Source organism: Amblyraja radiata, chromosome 1 (genome assembly GCF_010909765.2).
Source record: "Amblyraja radiata isolate CabotCenter1 chromosome 1, sAmbRad1.1.pri, whole genome shotgun sequence".
NCBI lineage: Eukaryota > Metazoa > Chordata > Chondrichthyes > Rajiformes > Rajidae > Amblyraja > Amblyraja radiata.
In genome coordinates, this window is record NC_045956.1 from 150,041,463 (window position 1) to 150,059,385 (window position 17,923).

The 17,923-nt window shown below is 44.7% G+C and overlaps 1 protein-coding gene across 1 annotated transcript in view; it reads left to right on the forward strand.

Moving 5' to 3' along the window:
* Positions 1–3,194: 3,194 nt before the first annotated feature.
* The window catches only part of slc45a2 (solute carrier family 45 member 2), a 52,536-nt gene continuing 37,807 nt past the window's right edge, over positions 3,195–17,923 (forward strand). The window contains exons 1-4 of the mRNA XM_033038563.1: positions 3,195–3,606; positions 3,917–4,093; positions 12,580–12,920; positions 13,573–13,716. Coding sequence (XP_032894454.1) covers positions 3,195–3,606; positions 3,917–4,093; positions 12,580–12,920; positions 13,573–13,716 — 1,074 coding nt within the window. The remainder of the gene's footprint in view (positions 3,607–3,916; positions 4,094–12,579; positions 12,921–13,572; positions 13,717–17,923) is intronic.

Sequence of the window (17,923 nt, forward strand, 5' to 3'; positions counted from 1 at the left end):
AGTTTAGGAATTCTTCTGACACCATGTATGAAGTCTCATGAATAACAATGTCGTTTAACTTCATATTAAGTTCTTTATTGAACATATAAGTGTAAGACGTAACAGAAGCTTCTGTACAGTCTCCATTCGATATCCAACTGCCGGTCGGGCACTTGAGCACCGAGCTTATCAGATAGCTGCATTCCAATGGAAGATATTATGAAAAGCTGGCATGGTCCAGACCAGCAATATAGTGACTGGTCTACACCACCATCCTGGGAATTAACCTGGTAAACCTACGCTGCACTCCCTCAATAGCAAGAATGTGCTTCCTCAAATTAGGAGATAAAAACAGCACACAATACTCCAGGTGCCGTCTCACCAGGGTACAATTGCAGTAGGACCTTCTTGCTCCTATACTCAATTCCTCTCGCAATGAAGGCCAACATTCCATTTGCTTTTTTCACTGCCTACTGTACCTGCATGCTTACATTCGATGACTGACGTACAAGGACACCCAAGTCTCGTTGCACCTCCCCTTTTCTTAATCTGACACCGTTTAGATAATGTGCAGGAAAGCACTGCAGATGCTGGTTTAAAACAAAGATAGACACAAAATGCTGGAGTAACTCAGCGGGACATGCAGCATCTCTGGAAAGAAGGAATGTTTATTCTCTCCAGAGATGCTGCCTGTCCCGTTGAGTTATTCCAGCATTTTGTGTCTATCTACCATTCAGATAATAATCTGCCTCCAAAGTGGATAACCTTACATTTATCCACATTATACTGCATCTGCCATGCATCTGCACATTCACGCAACCTTTCTTAGTCATCTTGCAGCCTCATAGCATAGCTCACCCTGCCACCCAGCTTTGTGTCATCCACAAACATGGAGATGTTATTTTAATTCCTTTGTTAATATATTTTGTAAATAGCTGGGATCCCAGGACTGAGCCTTGCGGCACCCCACTAGTCACTGCCTACCAAGACACACCAATGCCTAAATGTCCTTGGGAGATGCAGGAAACTTGACCTCAGATGACTGTTATAAACACATAGAGATGCAGCATGGAAAGAATGCTGTTGGGTTGTATCACAACTTGGTTTGGGAATAGCTCTGCCCAAAACCACAATAAATTGCAAAATGTTGTAGATGTAGCTAGTTTAGACTTAGACTTAGACTTAGACCCTTTATTTGTCATTCAGACCTTTCGGTCTGAACGAAATGTCGTTGCCTGCAGCCATACATGTAATAATAAACAACAAAACACACAATAAACACAAATTAACATCCACCACAGCAAATTCACCAAGCACCTCCTCACTGTGATGCAGGCAAAAATCTTAGGGTTACTGTCTCTTCCCTCCTCTTCTCCCTCTGCGCTGAGGCGATACCCCACCGGGCGAAGGTAAGTCAGTCCCACGGCTCACCGAGCTCCGCGAACGGGCCGGTTCAAGCTCCGCGGCCCGGGGTGGTCGAAGCTGCCGCCCTCCAGTCCAGCGGACGCAGCTGTTGCCGCGGGAGCTCCGGAAAACAGGCACCAGCCTGTGACCTGCGAGCTCCCGACGATGTCATCCACTGGCCCGTGGCCGAGCCCCGGATTCAGGTCGCCGCCGCCAGAACGCTGCCTCAGCTACCGGACAACCGTCTCAGCACCGCGCTGGGCCGCCACAGCCACCGGAGCGCCGTCCCAGCCCCGAACCGAGCCGCCCTCACCGGAGCGCCGAGTCGTGCTGCTCCCACCGGAGCGTCTCAGCCAGCACTGTCCCAGCCCCGCGCCGGGCTGCCCTCACCGGAGCGCCGAGTCGTGCCGCCGCCCGAACGCCGCCACAGCTCGAAGGTGGCCAGCCTCGCGTTGGTGAGTCCTGGCTGGCTCTACCTCCGGAGCCTCGAGGTCGGTCGCAGGTTGGAGGCCACCAGCTCCGCCATTAGGCCTCAGCGCAGACGGAGGCAGAGAAGGGTGATACGACAAGAAAAAGTCGCATTCCCCCAAAGGGAGAGACAGAAATCCCTGTTTCAGCCCCCCCCCCCCCCACCCACACATAACACAACATAATAACCAAAAATTTTACTAAACAGCACAAAATAAAAACACAAAAAAGTAAAAACAGACAGACTGCAGGCGAGCCGCAGCCGTTCAACACCGCCGCCACTTCCTGGTCTATCACACAGACCAGATTCCCCACTTATTACTCCATCTATACATCACGCTGCCTCAGAAAGGCAGTCAGCAAAATCAAAGAGTTGTCCCACCCCGCTCATTCCATCTCACGGCCCCCATCAGGCAAAGTTAGAGAAGCTTGAAAGTGCTCACCACCAGGCTCAGGAGCAGAGCCTATCCGCAGACCTATAAGCAGACCGTATCAGACTTCTTTAAGCTAGGGCACTAGCCAATTCATCTTTACTTCATTGCGGTCATTGGACTTTGTCCATGGAACTTGTCCGACATTACTGAGAACTATATTTTGCATTCTGTGTCTATCTTTGGTGTAAACCAGCATCTGCAGTTCCTTCCTACACAAAACTTAATTGGAACCTGAGGGGCAACCTTTTTACACAAAGTGTGGTAGTTATATGGAACGAGCTGCCAAAGGAGGTAGTTGATACAGGGACCATCACATTGTTGAAAAAACATTTGAAAAAGTACATGGACAAGATAAGTTTAGAAGGATATGGGCCAAACGCATGCAGGTGGGACTAGTATAGATGGGACATATTGGTCACCAGTTGGGCAAGTTGGGCCATAGGGCCTCTTTCCATGATGTTTGAATCTATGACTTAGGAACAGACAAATGTGTCAAAACTCACAGCCATCAAATTTCTACAGTGTTGCTATGATTGAAAACGGCTGTGAGGTAGTTGATGGGATAGGTGAGCTCAAATTCCACAACAATGAAATTAAAATACAAATTTATCATTGTAGAAAAACCAGATGGTAATCGCTTAGAGAACTGTTCACACTTCCGGAGTTAAATGGGGATTATGCAAAAAACAATGACATCGTTTTAGAGACTGGTTATCCAATTGGATTTATAGAAGTTTTATACATATGTAAAAGGTCAGGAAACATTTCCTCGAACTCACCCTCCTCTCCACAATCACACCACTCCTAACCCCCTCCCCCAGCCATTCCATTTTCTGGGAAGATCTGCGTCATTAGAGGACACCAGATTAATAAATATTTCTGCTGTCAACGCCGGAGTTCATATGAACCATGACACGCTCAACAACGGCGTCCCAGGACGAGTTATTCCACCCCAGTAAGTCTCAGGTGCGAAAATGCAGCTTGTCGAAAGCGGGCTACGAGGACCCGGCGGAGCCTCCGAGGAGGTCCACGGTTCGCCTCCTCATGCACAGCTCGGCGATGTTTGGAAGGGAGTTCTGCTACGCTGCTGAAGCGGCTTTCGTGACCCCACTGCTGCTAAGTGTCGGACTGCCCAGTAGCCTCTACAGCACCGTGTGGCTCATCAGCCCCATTTTGGGCTTTGTCTTGCAACCTATCGTCGGCTCAGCGAGTGACTACTGCCGGTCCAGATGGGGCAGGAGGAGACCCTACATCTTAGCCATAGGAATCCTACTCGTGATAGGAATGAGCCTATTTCTTAACGGAGAATCGCTGGTGACAGGCGAGTAGCATTGAAACTTTTTTTGTTATAATTAGTGCGGATTTGGATAAGGAGCACAGTTGGCTCTGACTCAGTCAATCGTACAGAAGTTGTAATCATTTCAGGGTCATTTTAATATTCGTCATGATTGAGAATTTAATTATTATTTTTCGTGAAAAAATGAAAGTTATTTGCCTTTGAGCCCGTTGCATAACGAATGGTTTATGGTGCAGAAGTAATCATTTTAGCTATTGAAATTCGTTAAAATAATGTAAAACTCAGATCTACGAAAGACACCGAGATTAATCAACTCGTTGAAATGTTGTTTTAGCAATCGTAAGTAACAGAAGGCAGAGGAAAATTTGGGGAATCCTCATTACCGTCTTCGGCGTGGTCGTTTTTGATTTCTCCGCAGACTTCATCGACAGCCCCATCAAAGCCTATCTGTTTGATATCTGTTCCCACCGGGACAAAGAGAGGGGCTTACAGCTTCATTCGCTGTTCACTGGTGAGTCCATTTGATTTAATCCTCTGAGTTGGCCCTGTGTAATTATCACGAGTTTGTCCTGGACTTCAACAGAACTCAGCTCGTGATCTTGCCAACCAATGCAAAAGAAAGCTAAGAGGTTCACTTTTAAGCGCACAATAAGAATATATAGTGTTTATTATTCATGAATCACCTTCACTGGATTAACTGCATGTTAAGGTGCTTCAGGTACTGACGTGGTTGAGTTTATAGAAATAATTTGCCTATTTTTAAATTACTGCCTTCATACACCTATGCCCATATCTTTAATGTGAAGCTGTAATGCTATCAGACAAGCAATTCATTCACCAGGTTGAAAGAGGGGGGGAGGTAGAGAATTAATACATGTGGACCCCCTGAGGATTAGTGGGCAAAATGTTTTTGATTAATTTTTGGTGTAAATGGGATAGACAGTCAGAACCTTTTCCCCAGGGTAGAAATGTCAAAGACTAGAGGGACGTAAAAGTAAGTTTGAAGATGACAACAGTATTGCTGGGGTTACGAACTGTGAGGAACGCAGTCGAGATATTCAACGGGGTATAGATATGCTATAGAAATGGGTGGAGAAGTGGTAGATGGAGTTTTATCTGAGCTAGTGCAAGGTGTTGTACTTTAGGGTTTCAAATGTAAGGGGAAAATATACAATTAATGGCATGACATTCAATAGCATTGGTGTAGAAAAGGATCTTGGGGTCCACATCCATTAAATCACTGAAAGCGGCAACACTGGTAGATAAAGTGGTACGTACATCATATGGCATGCTTGCCTTCACAGGTCAAGGCATTGAATATAAGAATCAGGATATCATGATGCAGCTTTGCAGAACTTTTGTTAGTCCGCATTTGGAATATTGCGTGCAATCCAGTCGCCTCATTGCGGGAAGGATGTGGTCGCCTTGGAATGTGTGCAGACAAGCTTTAGAGTCATAGAGTGATACAGTGTGGAAACAGGCCCTTCGGCCAATCTTGCCCACAACGGACAACATGAAGCTACACTAATCCCACCTGCTAGCCATTTACCAAAATGTTGCCTGGATTAGTGGGTATCAGCTACAAGGAGAGGTTGGACAGACTTGGATTGTTTTCTCTGAAACACTGGCGTGCGCATATAGACCTGATAGAAGGATATAAAGTCATGAGAGGCATGGAGAAGGTAGACAGTTAGAACATTTTTCTCAGGATGGGAAAAACAAATACTTGAGGGCATAGCCTTGAAGTGAAAGGGGCAAAGTTTAAAGGAGGTGGGTGAGACAACATTTGTACACGGAGGGTGGTGAGTGCGGGGAACACCCTGCCAAGGTTCAGGCAAATACGATAATGGCATTTATAGACTTTTGGAGAAGCATATGGATATGCAGGGAATGGAGGGATATGGATTATGTGCAGGTAGATAAGAGTTGGTCTTGACAGCATGTTCAGCACTAATACTGAAGACCGAAGAGTCTGTTCTACTGCCATACTGATCGATTCTAGAGGGCATAGCTCAGATGAGAGGGGCAAAAGTTTAAAGGAGGTGTGCGGGGTAAGTTCTCATACATACAGAGAGTGGTGGGGACTGGAAAGTGCTGCCAGGGATGGGGGATACGATTGTGGCATTTAAGAGTCCTTTGGATGGGAACCTGGACATACAGTATAGGGAATGCAGCAATATGGGTCACGAACTGGCAGAGGAGATTAGTTTAACTTGTATTATGTAACCTAAATCACCCCAAGAGTGCCCCTACTGCCACCTTCACCCCTTCCCATCCTTAACTTTGAAAGGAAAACTGTAAATGTACAAGCAAGAAGCAATCCATTGTAGATAAAATTTGAACAGTAAATTTAATTCAGTAAATTCCTGAGCATACCAAATTGCCTTTAACAAAATTCTTCATCTTGCTGTTTCCCTCTGTTACATTTGTCCACATTCTATGCTTAACTACATAGATCTGCTTTTGAAAGAAAGTGAAGCAGTCAGTTGGAAACATAGATGAAACACTTCAAGGAACAAATGGAGAAAGGAATGTTAACTATTTTGTTATTGGTATTTTTATACTACTATAAAGGTTCAAAGGTTCAAAGGTTGATTTATTGTCACATACACCTAGATGTAGTGAAATTCCTTTTGCCAATGCAGCACATAAGAAAGAATACAAACATAACAATAATAAATAGCTTTAACATAAAAACATCCCCCCACAATGGTTCCCATTATGGGGGAAGGCACAAAGTCCAGTCCCATCCCCAATGTCCACCCATAGTCGGGCCTATTGAGGCCTCCACTGTTGCCTCTACGGAGGCCCGATGTTCCAGGCCGTCCTCGCCGGTTGATGATGTTCCGGCGTCGGGAGAGTCCTCTCAGCGGCATGGGAACCCTGGAACGGCCGCCTCCCTACTCGAGACCGTGGCTTCCGGAGCCGACAAGGCCGCGCCGAATGGAGCTCAACTGGCGATCTCGTCGCGAGATCCCAGGCTCCCGATGTAAAGTTCAGCGCCGCCGCCCGCAGCTCCGCGATGTTTTTAACGCCGGTCCCAGCTCACCGGAGTTCCAGCGCGGCGACCCAGGCAAGGCACTGCCCGCCCCGCAATGGCGCTCCAGCGCTGCACCGCCGTCCTCAGACCCGCAGCTCCGCCGCCACCGATGCCGGTGCCGCTGCCGCCGATGCCTGTGCCGCCGATGCCGAGGCTCCGGGCGGTCCCCTCGCTCCTCGGACCCGCAGCTCCGCAGCCGCCGCCGATGCCGCCGCTGCCGATGCCGATGCCGAGGCTCCGGGCGGTCCCCTCAGGAAATGCCGCTCCAGGCCCGCTGGTAGGCCGCGAGGACGGGTCGAAATTGCAGCCCGGAGAAAAGCTGCATCTCCGACCAGGTAGGGACCCTGAAAATTAGTTTCTCCCTTCCCCCCCACTCCCCCACACATAAAAAAGCTAGAACTCCTTAAAAACAAAACACTAAACTAACTAAAAATAAGAAAAAAGAAATGAAAAACAGACAGCTGCAGGCTAGGTAGCCATACCCCCTACAGGTCGGCGCCTCCAGCTATTATATCAGCTACAGAGAAATAAAATGTCTGATAAAATAGCGAAGTAAATGTTTTGAGTGATTTTTAAGAAACGTTTGGCAGATCATGAGTTCATACAAAGACTTTTACAAATCCCAGCATCATTTTAAATGACTAGTCAATAGTTGAACAGCTGGATAAGCAAACCTTTCATTTCAGCCATCTGAAAGAACTGGGATGCAATGGGACTTTATCCCTCTCTCTTTGGCTGGGAAGATGCTTGATGAATTGTGTAGCATCCTAACCCAACTTTGCCAACCACATTGGAAAATCACTGCTTACAGAGTGAACAGTGCAAAACATTATCAGATGGGGATCTGATCATAGTGTTTGGTTAAGATTAGTTAAACAGGACAAGGGAATAAGAGTGAAAAATGTCATTTATAGAGTCATAGAGTGAAACAGTGTGGTAAACAGGCCCTTTGGCGCAACTTGACCACACCAGCCAAAAATGTCCTAGCTACTAGTCCCACTTGCCAGCGCTTGGGCCATATCCCTCCAAACCTGTCTTATCAATGTACCTGTGTAACTGTTTCTTGAACGATGAGGTAGTCCCAGCCTCAACTACCTCCTCTGGCAGCTTGTTCCATACACCCACCACTCTTTGTGTGAAAAAGTTACCCCTCGGATTCCTATTAAATCTTTTGCCCTTCACCTTAAACCTATCTGGTCCTCGATCCCCTGACTGGGCAAGAGACTCTGTGCATCTATTATTCTCATGATCTTACACACCTCTATAAGATCACCCCTCATCCTCCTGCGCTACATGGAATAGAGATCTACTTTTATTTGCTGATGAATTTACTGAATTTACTAAATTTACTAACTTACCAATTAACTAATTTAGATTTAGCAGCCAATGCCCCCACTCGCTCCTTCAACTGCCGCTCCTCTGCCGACCTTGAAGCTAAGTGTTGCAGGCTGGCCCTGAATGACTTTTAAATGTCCCGCATTAAAAAAAGTGACAAAACTCACCAAGGATTTGTCTTTCTGTAGCCAGTCCCCACAATCGTTCCTTCTACCGACGCTCCTCTGCCGACCTTTCTTTAGGTAGCTGATCATTTCAAATTGACACATTAACTTAAGGTTTGTCTCTATGGTTGCTCAATTAACTAATTTAATTTTTTTTCCATCTATATGTTATTGCATTTGCGGGTTTGTTAAGCTGCTGCTGCAAAAAAAAAATAATTGTTCCATTATCGGTAAATGTGGCAATTAAGCACTATTGATATCGGACTTCAAGTCTCTTGACTTGAGGTCCAATGTTCCATTTCAGGTGGTCCCATAGCAGTACATTGATGATTATTGGATAGTCACTTGAAAATACTGCATAAAATGTGGGTGAAGCTGCTTTTCCCAAAGAGTAATGGGGCTCTGGGAGCAGCTTAGGAGATCAGTAGATGTATTAAGGAAAAACAAACTACACTCATGAAGGTTTAAAGAATCATAGAACATGTTGATTAGTGCGAATGGCTGAAGACGCATGTGGGGATAGGCACTGACATGGACCTCATGTTGAATGAGTTTTTTTCAGCACTATAACTGTGATGTAATAATTTGTAGAACAAAATTGTTGATCATGTGCTTGGAATGGGGATGCTAGTGCAAATGACCATGACTATCTGCGTGCCAAAGCCAGTTGGAGCTAATGAACAATGGGGAGAGATTTTTGACTATTGCTGAAAGTGATGTGGAGTTGGAAGAGGGTTTGTGCTACTTACCTGCAGCTACCTATGAGGGTCCAGACTATCCTTACTATCTTCCTCATCTGAATCCAGACAAGGAAGCTACTTATTGCAAACAAACACAGTAGCAATAAAACAATTACAGCAGGCTCTTCAAAAATTACAGCAGGCTCTTGATCAGCTGGGCAACTGGGGTGAGGAATGGCTAATGGAGTTTAAAACAGATGTTGCATTTTGAGAAATCATAGTGAAGGCCTTGGGGAGTGTTGTTGAACAGAAGGATTTTAGAGTATAGGCACGTGTATATGGTTTTCTGAAAGTAGCATCACAGGTAGAAATGTTGGTGAAGAAGGCTTTTGCTGCATTGGCCTTCACCAGTAAGGCTACTGAGTCTAGAAGTTGGGACGGTATGTTACACTTGTACAAGAGATTGGTGAGGCCAAACTTGGGGTATTGTGTTCTGTTCTGGTCACCCTGCTATAGAAAAGATCTCATTAAGCTGGAAAGTGTATAGAGTAGATTGACATGGATTTTGCCAGATTATGACAGGCTGAGCCATACAGGGAGGTTGGGCAAGCTATGACATATCTTGGAGTGCAGGAGACTGGGCGATAGAGGCGTATAAAATCATGAAGGATACAGATAGAGTGAATGCAAAGTCATTTACCCAGAGCAGGGATGTAATGCTGTGGCTCTATAAGGCGCTGGTCAGATTTGGAGTATTGTGCACAACTTTGGGCACCATATCTGTGAGAGGATCCAGAGGAGGTTTACAAGAATGATCCCAGGAATGAGTGGGTTAGCATATGATGAGCATTTGATGACACTAGACCTATACTCCCTGGAGTTTAGAAGCATGAGGGGCGCCTCATTGAAACATACTGAATAGCAAAAGGTTTGGATGGAGTGGATGTGGAGAGGATGTTTCCACCAGTGGGAGAGTTGAGGATTAATCATAGCCTCAGTATTAAAGGACGTTTCTTTAGAAAGATGAGGAGGGATTTCTTTCATCAGCAGGTGGTAAATCCATGGAATTGTTTGTCACAGAAGGCTGTGGATTAATATGGGTGTCAAGTGCTGGAGGAACTCAGTGGTTCAAGCAGTATCTCTGGAGGGAATGGACATGTGATGTTTCAAGTTTCGGACCCTTCTTCAGATCAGTCTGATGAAGGTAGACGAAAATGCTGGAGAAATTCAGCGGGTGAGTCAGCATCTGTGGAGCGAAGGAATAGGTGACGTTTCGGGTCGAGACCCTTCTTCAGACGGTTTAACAGTCTGATGAAGGTGCCCTGTTTTATGTCATATGTCTCTTCTCTCCACAGATGCTGTCTGAACTGCTGAGTTCCTCCAGCACTTTGTGTTTTTCTCAAGCTTATAGCATCTGCAATTCCTTGTATCTCGAGGATTACTTTATTCTATAATGCCAAAGAATGGGAAGAAAGAAAAGCAGTAGTCGTTTTATGGACTGCTGGTTGTATTAGATACTTGTTTGTAAATGAGCAAAGCATGCAAGGTGTATGCTTTACAGGCGGAAAGGAATGATTGGTGTTGGGACAAAACCATGCATCAACAATGAGGGGAGAGGGGAGATAGCTGGTATAAAGAGGAGAGGGGGAGGGGGCGGAATGGGGAATGGCGAGACAGGAAATAGAGGATATCCACAGAAATGGTGGATAGAAACATGGAAACATTGAAAATAGGTGCAGGAGTAGGCCATTCGAGCCAGCACCACAATTCTATAAGATCATGGCTGATCACCCAAAATCAGTACCCCGTTCCTGCTTTTTCCCCATATCCCTCGATTCCTTTAGCTCTAAGAGCCAAATCTTGAAAACATCAAAGGTTCAAAGGTCTGTATATTGTCATGTGTGCCAATTAAGGTACAGTGAAACCCGAATTACCATAAAGCCACTAAAAAAAAAGCAACGACCCACAACTCCATAAAAGTTAACATAAACATCCACCACAGTGGATTCCCCACATTCCTCACTGTGATGGAAGCCAATAAAGTTTAATCTTCCTCTTTTTTCGCCCGCGGTCAGGGTGATGAAAGCTCCCGCAGCTGGCAATCGAAGCCACGGTGTCAGGGTATTCGAAGCTCCCGCGGCTTGGAGCTCCCAGAGTCGGTCTCTAACTATGGACTGCGAGCTCCACGATGTCAAAGCCTGCAGGCTCCCGCCATTGGAACTCCACGGCCGATCCCCGACATGGATCGCCAGCTCCATGATGTTAAGTCCGCAGATTTCTGTGGGTGGAGCTCCCTAAGTCGATCTCCAGCAGAGGCCGCCAGCACCTTGATGTTAGGCTGCAGTGCGGATGGAGATACGATACGGTAAAAAATCGCATCTCCATTGAGGTTAGAGATTTAAAAAAGTTTCCCCCACCCGCCACATAAAACAAGCTAAGGAACACCAAAACATACATTTAACACATACTAAAATACAACAAAGAAGGAAATGACGAGACAGACTGTTGGCGAAGGCAGCCATTGCGGGCGCCACTCGGGATGAAAAATCCACCCGGGATGAAAAATTCCCATCCAGTGAATGATGAAAAATGAAGAAGTAGGGGAGGGAATGTGGTGGATTTGGGAGACAGGAGCAAGTAGATGATTGATGCAGGCAGGCAGAAGAGAGGAAAAAACAATAAAAAACAGCTGATGAAGCCAGGTGAGGGAGGGCAGCGTGAAGGTGGTGGCAGTTGCAAGAAGGTGATAAGTAGGAATAGAAAGACTGGGATTTGATCAATAAGGGAAGTGGTAATGGGAACCCTCAGGGCAGAGATGAATGAGAGATGGACCCAGAACCAGATGGTGGAGGAATTGCGAAGTGAGTGGATGGAAACAGGAGGGGGACCGGGCTGAGAATGGGTGACAGGTACCAGAGGGAGGAGTTATGGGAAAAAGGAGAAAAATGGGAGGATCGGGAGGGTGGAGAAGAGGGGGAGCGGAGAGGCATACTGGAGGGGAAGGTTGTTAGAATTGGAAAATTCAATGTCCGTACCATTGATTTATAAATCCCCCAGGCAAGATATCATGTTGCTTATTTACCTTGCATTGAGCCTCATGCAGACAATGGAGAAGACAGAGGATGGGCAGGTCAATGTAGGAATTGGAATGGAAATGGGAATTATTTGCAAATAGGAGCTTGGATGGCCATTGCGGACAGAGGACAGTGCTCTTGAAATTGGTCACCTCCTCTTGGTCTTGCTGACGTACATTGAGAGCACTGAAAGCAATAGTTGAGATTGGAGAAGGTGCCTGTGAATTTAAGCCTCGCCTGAAAGGACTGTTTAGATCCATGCATGATGCTGAGGGAGAAGGAGTAGGGACAAGTGTTGCACCTCTTGTGGCTGCAGGGAGTTATGGAGAGAGTGGTCCCTGCGGAAGGTGGAAAGGGCAGAGGGGGAGAAGATGTGACTCTTGTGGGAGGATCCCATTCCAGTTGGTGGAAATGCTGAAGGAAGCGATTGCTTATGGGATGAAAGGTGAAGCTAAAGTGAACTCTGTTCTGTCTTGGGGGTGGGTTTGGGTTGAGAGCAGGTCCTGGAAACAGGAGAACAATTCTAGGGTTCGAGGGTGAGTTTCCCAATAACTGGCAGCATCTGCAACTTAAGTGAAAAGGGTATATTTATCAGCACTGTTTGAAAGCAGATTTTGATAATGGGTTTGATGTGGTGGACAGATATTTTGGATACGTTGTTCAATTTTTATGGATTTCAATAATGTTACCTTTTCTTTTCTCAGGCATTGGAGGTGCTGTAGGCTACCTAGTAGGTGCTATAGACTGGATGACCACTCCTCTAGGACGTGCTTTAGGATCTGAATATCGAGTTATTTATGTTTTTGCAGTAGTTATTTTCATCATATTTCTAACAATTCACCTATGCAGCATACCAGAAATTCCCCTTGGTCAAGAAGTAGATCACGCAGAATCATATTTGCTGGGAAATAATACCACTGGATATGGATCTATTGATAACCATAAGAATGATTCTCATGATCCATGTGCTGATACAACTTTGTCACCGGGGAAAGAAATGGAAAATGGTTCACTTATTCCCTGCAATAAACCAGAGGATGATAAGGTAATAATGCTTTAATTTGACTTTTGTTTTTAAATTAAATGTTACTTTTACTGGTCAACGAGAAATGAAATTTCAATGTAGATTATTCAAGGCAGATTCATAAAGGATATGTTATTAGATTCATAAAGGATATTCATGAAAGGAAATTCATTAAGGAAATTCATAAAGGATATGTTAAATGTTAATCATGTTAAAATCAGCATTATTTTCAGAATAAGATTGTACCAAACTATAGGCAAATCAACCCAGTTCCATTTCAGCAATATATCATGGCTAGAATTATAATTTTTAAAATATTATTTATTTTAGAAGTTAGTAAACACACAAATAATTATTTTTAATATCATGGTAAACTTCAAAATAAATTCTAAATGCTTATTTTTAACTCTGAAGAAGTTTCAAACTTTTACAATTATTTCAACCCATTAAGGCAATAACATTAGTAACAGGAAATCTATTTGGTTTATTATTTGTCACATGTACTGAGATACAGTATAAAATTATATAAAGATTATGGAAAGATTCATATATTTTTAAGAAATTATTTATCTTTTATTTACATCACATCCGGCTTCCATCTTCATAACATATGAATAATATTTCCTGAAAGTGAATTGAAGTGTGATGTTATGGTTTTATGTTGTGTTTTCAGGTACCAAGGCGAATGAACCTAAAGTCCTTGATTAAAACCCTGCTCAATCTGCCTCCTCAATACCGTTCCCTGTGTATTGGACACCTCTTTGGGTGGACAGCATTTCTCTCCACCATGCTCTTCTTCACTGACTTCATGGGACAGGTAAAAATAAAACATAACATTGGCTGATATTAATTTTGAAAGCCAGATTTCTTTTGACACCCATTGACACCAGTTTCTTTAATAGGAACAGTAGGACTTCAGTAAGTGCATGACCTCACAGTTAAACCCCTGTCTCACGGTGCGAGTCGACCCACGAGTGACCCCGAGTTTAAAACAAATTAAACTGGTGGTAATCATGTACAATTAACGTAGCGAGAACGTCGGAATTCGTGGACGCAACTTAGCGACTCGTAGCGCTAACGGCAGGTACCCGGGAAACTTGTTAACTCTTGAAAAACTTTCAACATGATGAAAGATTTCCACGAGTCAAATTTACTCTTGAAGTTACAATTTGAAACATTTAAACTCGTTGTAAGAACATAGTAGCCCGTGAGTTTACCGTAGTGACTCGTGAGTAACTCATGGGTTTGGCCTGAGTGCCAGAAGTGAAATGTTGAAGATTAGTCAGATCTTAATGGAAAATTTTCAGTGAAGGAGCAAAAAGCACTCCCTGGGGATCTGAGAAACTGTGGCAAAAATAATGAACCATGCAGTGTGGAGAAAGCCGCATTGCAAGAGTTAATTAGTTCCCTTCAGAACTTTAATTTTTCACATTGAAACGGTGCCATGAATCCTTGTTAGATTAATGCACTTTTTATGGAGAAGCAGATATATGGGACAGGTTGAAATCCCCGTCTCAGGATTTATATCCGACAAATTGTATGCGTTTATACAGGGGATTTTCTCAGGCATCACTTTCCACCCAGTCTGTCCGCGTTAAGGAGGCTTTCAGTTGTAGCCCAGACTGTAGCCACTTGTGAAGTACATAGAAACATAGAAAATAGGTGCAGGAGTAGGCCATTCGGCCCTTCGAGCCTGCACCGCCATTCAATATGATCATGGCTGATCATTCAACTCATTATCCTGTACCTGCCTTCTCTCCATACCGCCTGATACCTTTAGCCACAAGGGCCACATCTAACTCCCTCTTAAACATAGCCAATGAACTGGCCTCAACTACCTTCTGTGGCAGAGAATTCCAGAGATTCACCACTCTCTGTGTGAAAAAAGTTTTTCTCATCTCGGTCCTAAAAGATTTCCCCCTTATCCTTAAACTGTGACCCCTTGTTCTGGACTTCCCCAACATCGGGATCAAACTTCCTGCATCTAGCCTGTCCAACCCCTTAAGAATTTTGTACGTTTCTATAAGATCCCCCCTCAATCTTCTAAATTCTTGCGAGTACAAGCCGAGTCTATCCAGTCTTTATTCATATGAAAGTCCTGACATCCCAGGAATCAGACTGTTGAACCTTCTCTATACTCCCTCTATGGCAAGAATGTATTTCCTCAGATTAGGAGACCAAAACTGTACGCAATACTCCAGGTGTGGTCTCACCAAGACCCTGTACAACTGCAGTAGAACCTCCCTGCTCCTATACTCAAATCCTTTTGCTATGAATGCTAACCTACCATTCGCTTTCTTCACTGCCTGCTGCACCTGCATGCCTACTTTCAATGACTGGTGTACCATGACACCCAGGTCTCGTTGCATCTCGTTACACTTGATGCCCTGATGGTGAATCATGTCCTTTCAAGCGACAAGGTGCCTCCTAGTTTTTCAAGTTGTGTAGGATATCCTTTGGTTCACACATCACCCAGCCTGCAGTCCTAGCCCACCACAGTTCCAGGGAGGCCCTGTGAAGCCGGCTGGTTGGTCTGTCTTGTGTTCGCAAGCCCATTGCACGCAGCACCTGGAATTACTGCCGGGGCCCACTCCACTTGGTTTCCTCAAGTAACCAGTAAATTACTATTAAACCTTGACATGCTTTACATAGTGACATATTCTAACATCCAGGCAAATTGTGAAGATTGTGTAATGAAACAAATAATTGAACTACCACAGGTACAAGACCCATTGACCAAACAGTGCTTCGGCAGTGAAATACTAGAAGGGTTGGTAAACAATAATTTTCAAAGTGATTTCTTCCAAAATAAGTCATCAAGAAATAATGCGAGGGAAAGAAGGGGTGGGAGGATGGGGTGGGGGAGAAGAGGAAGGGTACATGGGTGAGCTGCACACTTTTCCCTCTGTGACTGACAGCAGCCTCAGAGCCTTACTGAAGGTGGCTGGAGCTGGTGGCACCAGTAACCGTGTGGAAAATTGCCTCATTGTTTTTCTGGCTTCAGCAGCGTGGATGCGATATGGATCCTGCAGTTGATTTGCCTGGGAACGGTGGTGCAGAAGGTTGCACATGGTTCTCTCACAGCTCCAGCGATCTAAAGGTTCGATCCTGACCTCCGGTGGTGTCCGTGTCAGGGTTACACCTTTTCCTTGTGACCAAGCGGGATTCCCCCGGCCGCTCTGGTTTCCTCCCACATCCCCAAAGAACGTAGGTTAATCTGCCGCTGTAAATTAACCCGAGTGAGTCGGTGAGTAATGGAATCTGGGACAGTTAACGAGCATGTGAGAGAGAATAAATTACAGGGAAATGAATGGGGAATGTGAGTGATGGGATTGCTGTCAGAGCTGGCATCGCCTTGATGGGCCAAATGGCCTCCTTCCATGTTGAAAGAATGATAAGACAGAATTAAGGGATTAAAACAATCTTACTAGACACAAAAAGATGGAGTAACTCAACCAAGCCGGCAGCATCTATGGAGAGAAGGGGCGAAACGTTTTTTCAGTCTGAAGAAGGGACTCGACCAGAAACGTCACCCATTCCTTCTCTCCAGAAATGCTGCATGTCCCGCTGAGTTACTCCAGCATTTTGTGTCTATCTTCGGTGTAAACCAGCATCTGCAGTTCCTCCCGACAAAAAAAAAAACAGCCTATGATTGATGCCAGACCTTGAACAAATGCAGTTCAAATGGACACGAATCTAATTTTGAAAGGATTGTTTATTGAAACAAACTGCTCTGAAAGTTTGAAGGAAGGAATTGCAGATACTAGTTTAAACCAAAGATAGACACACAATGATGGACTAAGCTGGTCAGGCAGCTTCTCTGGAGAAAATAAATAGGTGATGTTTCGGGTCGAGATCGTTCTTCAGGCTGGGTCTTTTTGTAATGAAACAAAAACAGCATGACATCACTTTTACCATGTGATGATTTTTCCACAAGTCGGTTGACGTTGTTGGCTCAAGAGTAACTCGGGAGAGGAACTTGGTAACTCGGGAGACAAACTTGGAACATCGCAGAAATAAGAAGTAAACGGCAAACTTAGACATACACGTGGGAACTTGGTTAAACTCTTGAACATAAACTTGGAATCTTGCACACAACCACGAGTCTGATTTTTTCTTTCACTCGGGGTCACCCGTGGGTGGACTCGCACCGTGAGACAGGGGCTTTACTCCTCACGTTAACTTTTATTTGCCAAATTTTTACCCAGTCATTTAATCTAAATGCCCTCATCACAACATTCCGTCCCTTCTCTCCAGAGATGCTGTCTGTCCTGCTGTTACTCCAGCATTTTGTGGGTCTGTAGAAGGGTCTCGAACCAAAACATCACCCATTCCTTCTCTCCAGAGATGCTGTCTGTCCTGCTGTTACTCCAGCATTTTGTGGGTCTGTAGAAGGGTCTCGAACCAAAACATCACCCATTCCTTCTCTCCAGAGATGCTGCCTGTCCCACTGAGTTACTCCAGCGTTTTGTGTCTATCTGGTTTAAACCAGCATCTGCAGTTCTTTCCTACACATACCATCCATCTATTTTTGTATCATCGACAAGCTTAGAAACTTTACATTTTGTTCCCTCCTCCAGGTAATGAATGTAAGTACAGGTAGTAAACAACTGAAGGCCAAGAATCGACCGACAGAGTCCTCCATTGTTTACATCACTCTGGCCTGGAAGGGATCCATTTATTACAATCTTTACTCTCTATGTGATAACCAGTTTTCCATCCCTAAGCTAATACTTTGCCTCTAGTATTTTGGGCTCTTAAGTGGCACTTAGTCAAATGCCTTTTAGAAATCGACATGCATTACATCTACAGATTCCTCTTTATAAACTCTCCTTGTCGCATCCTCTACAAACCCAAACGCATTTTGCAGACATGATTTACCGTTCTTAAAATCACATTCATTTTGAAAGAATGGTGGAAGTAGTAGTTACTTAAAACCAGCCTAGAATATACTTGAAGGTCAGAAAATTAGGGGTCTCTTGGGAAGGAGCAGGAGGACCATCCTTTGTACAGGCAAATTTGGC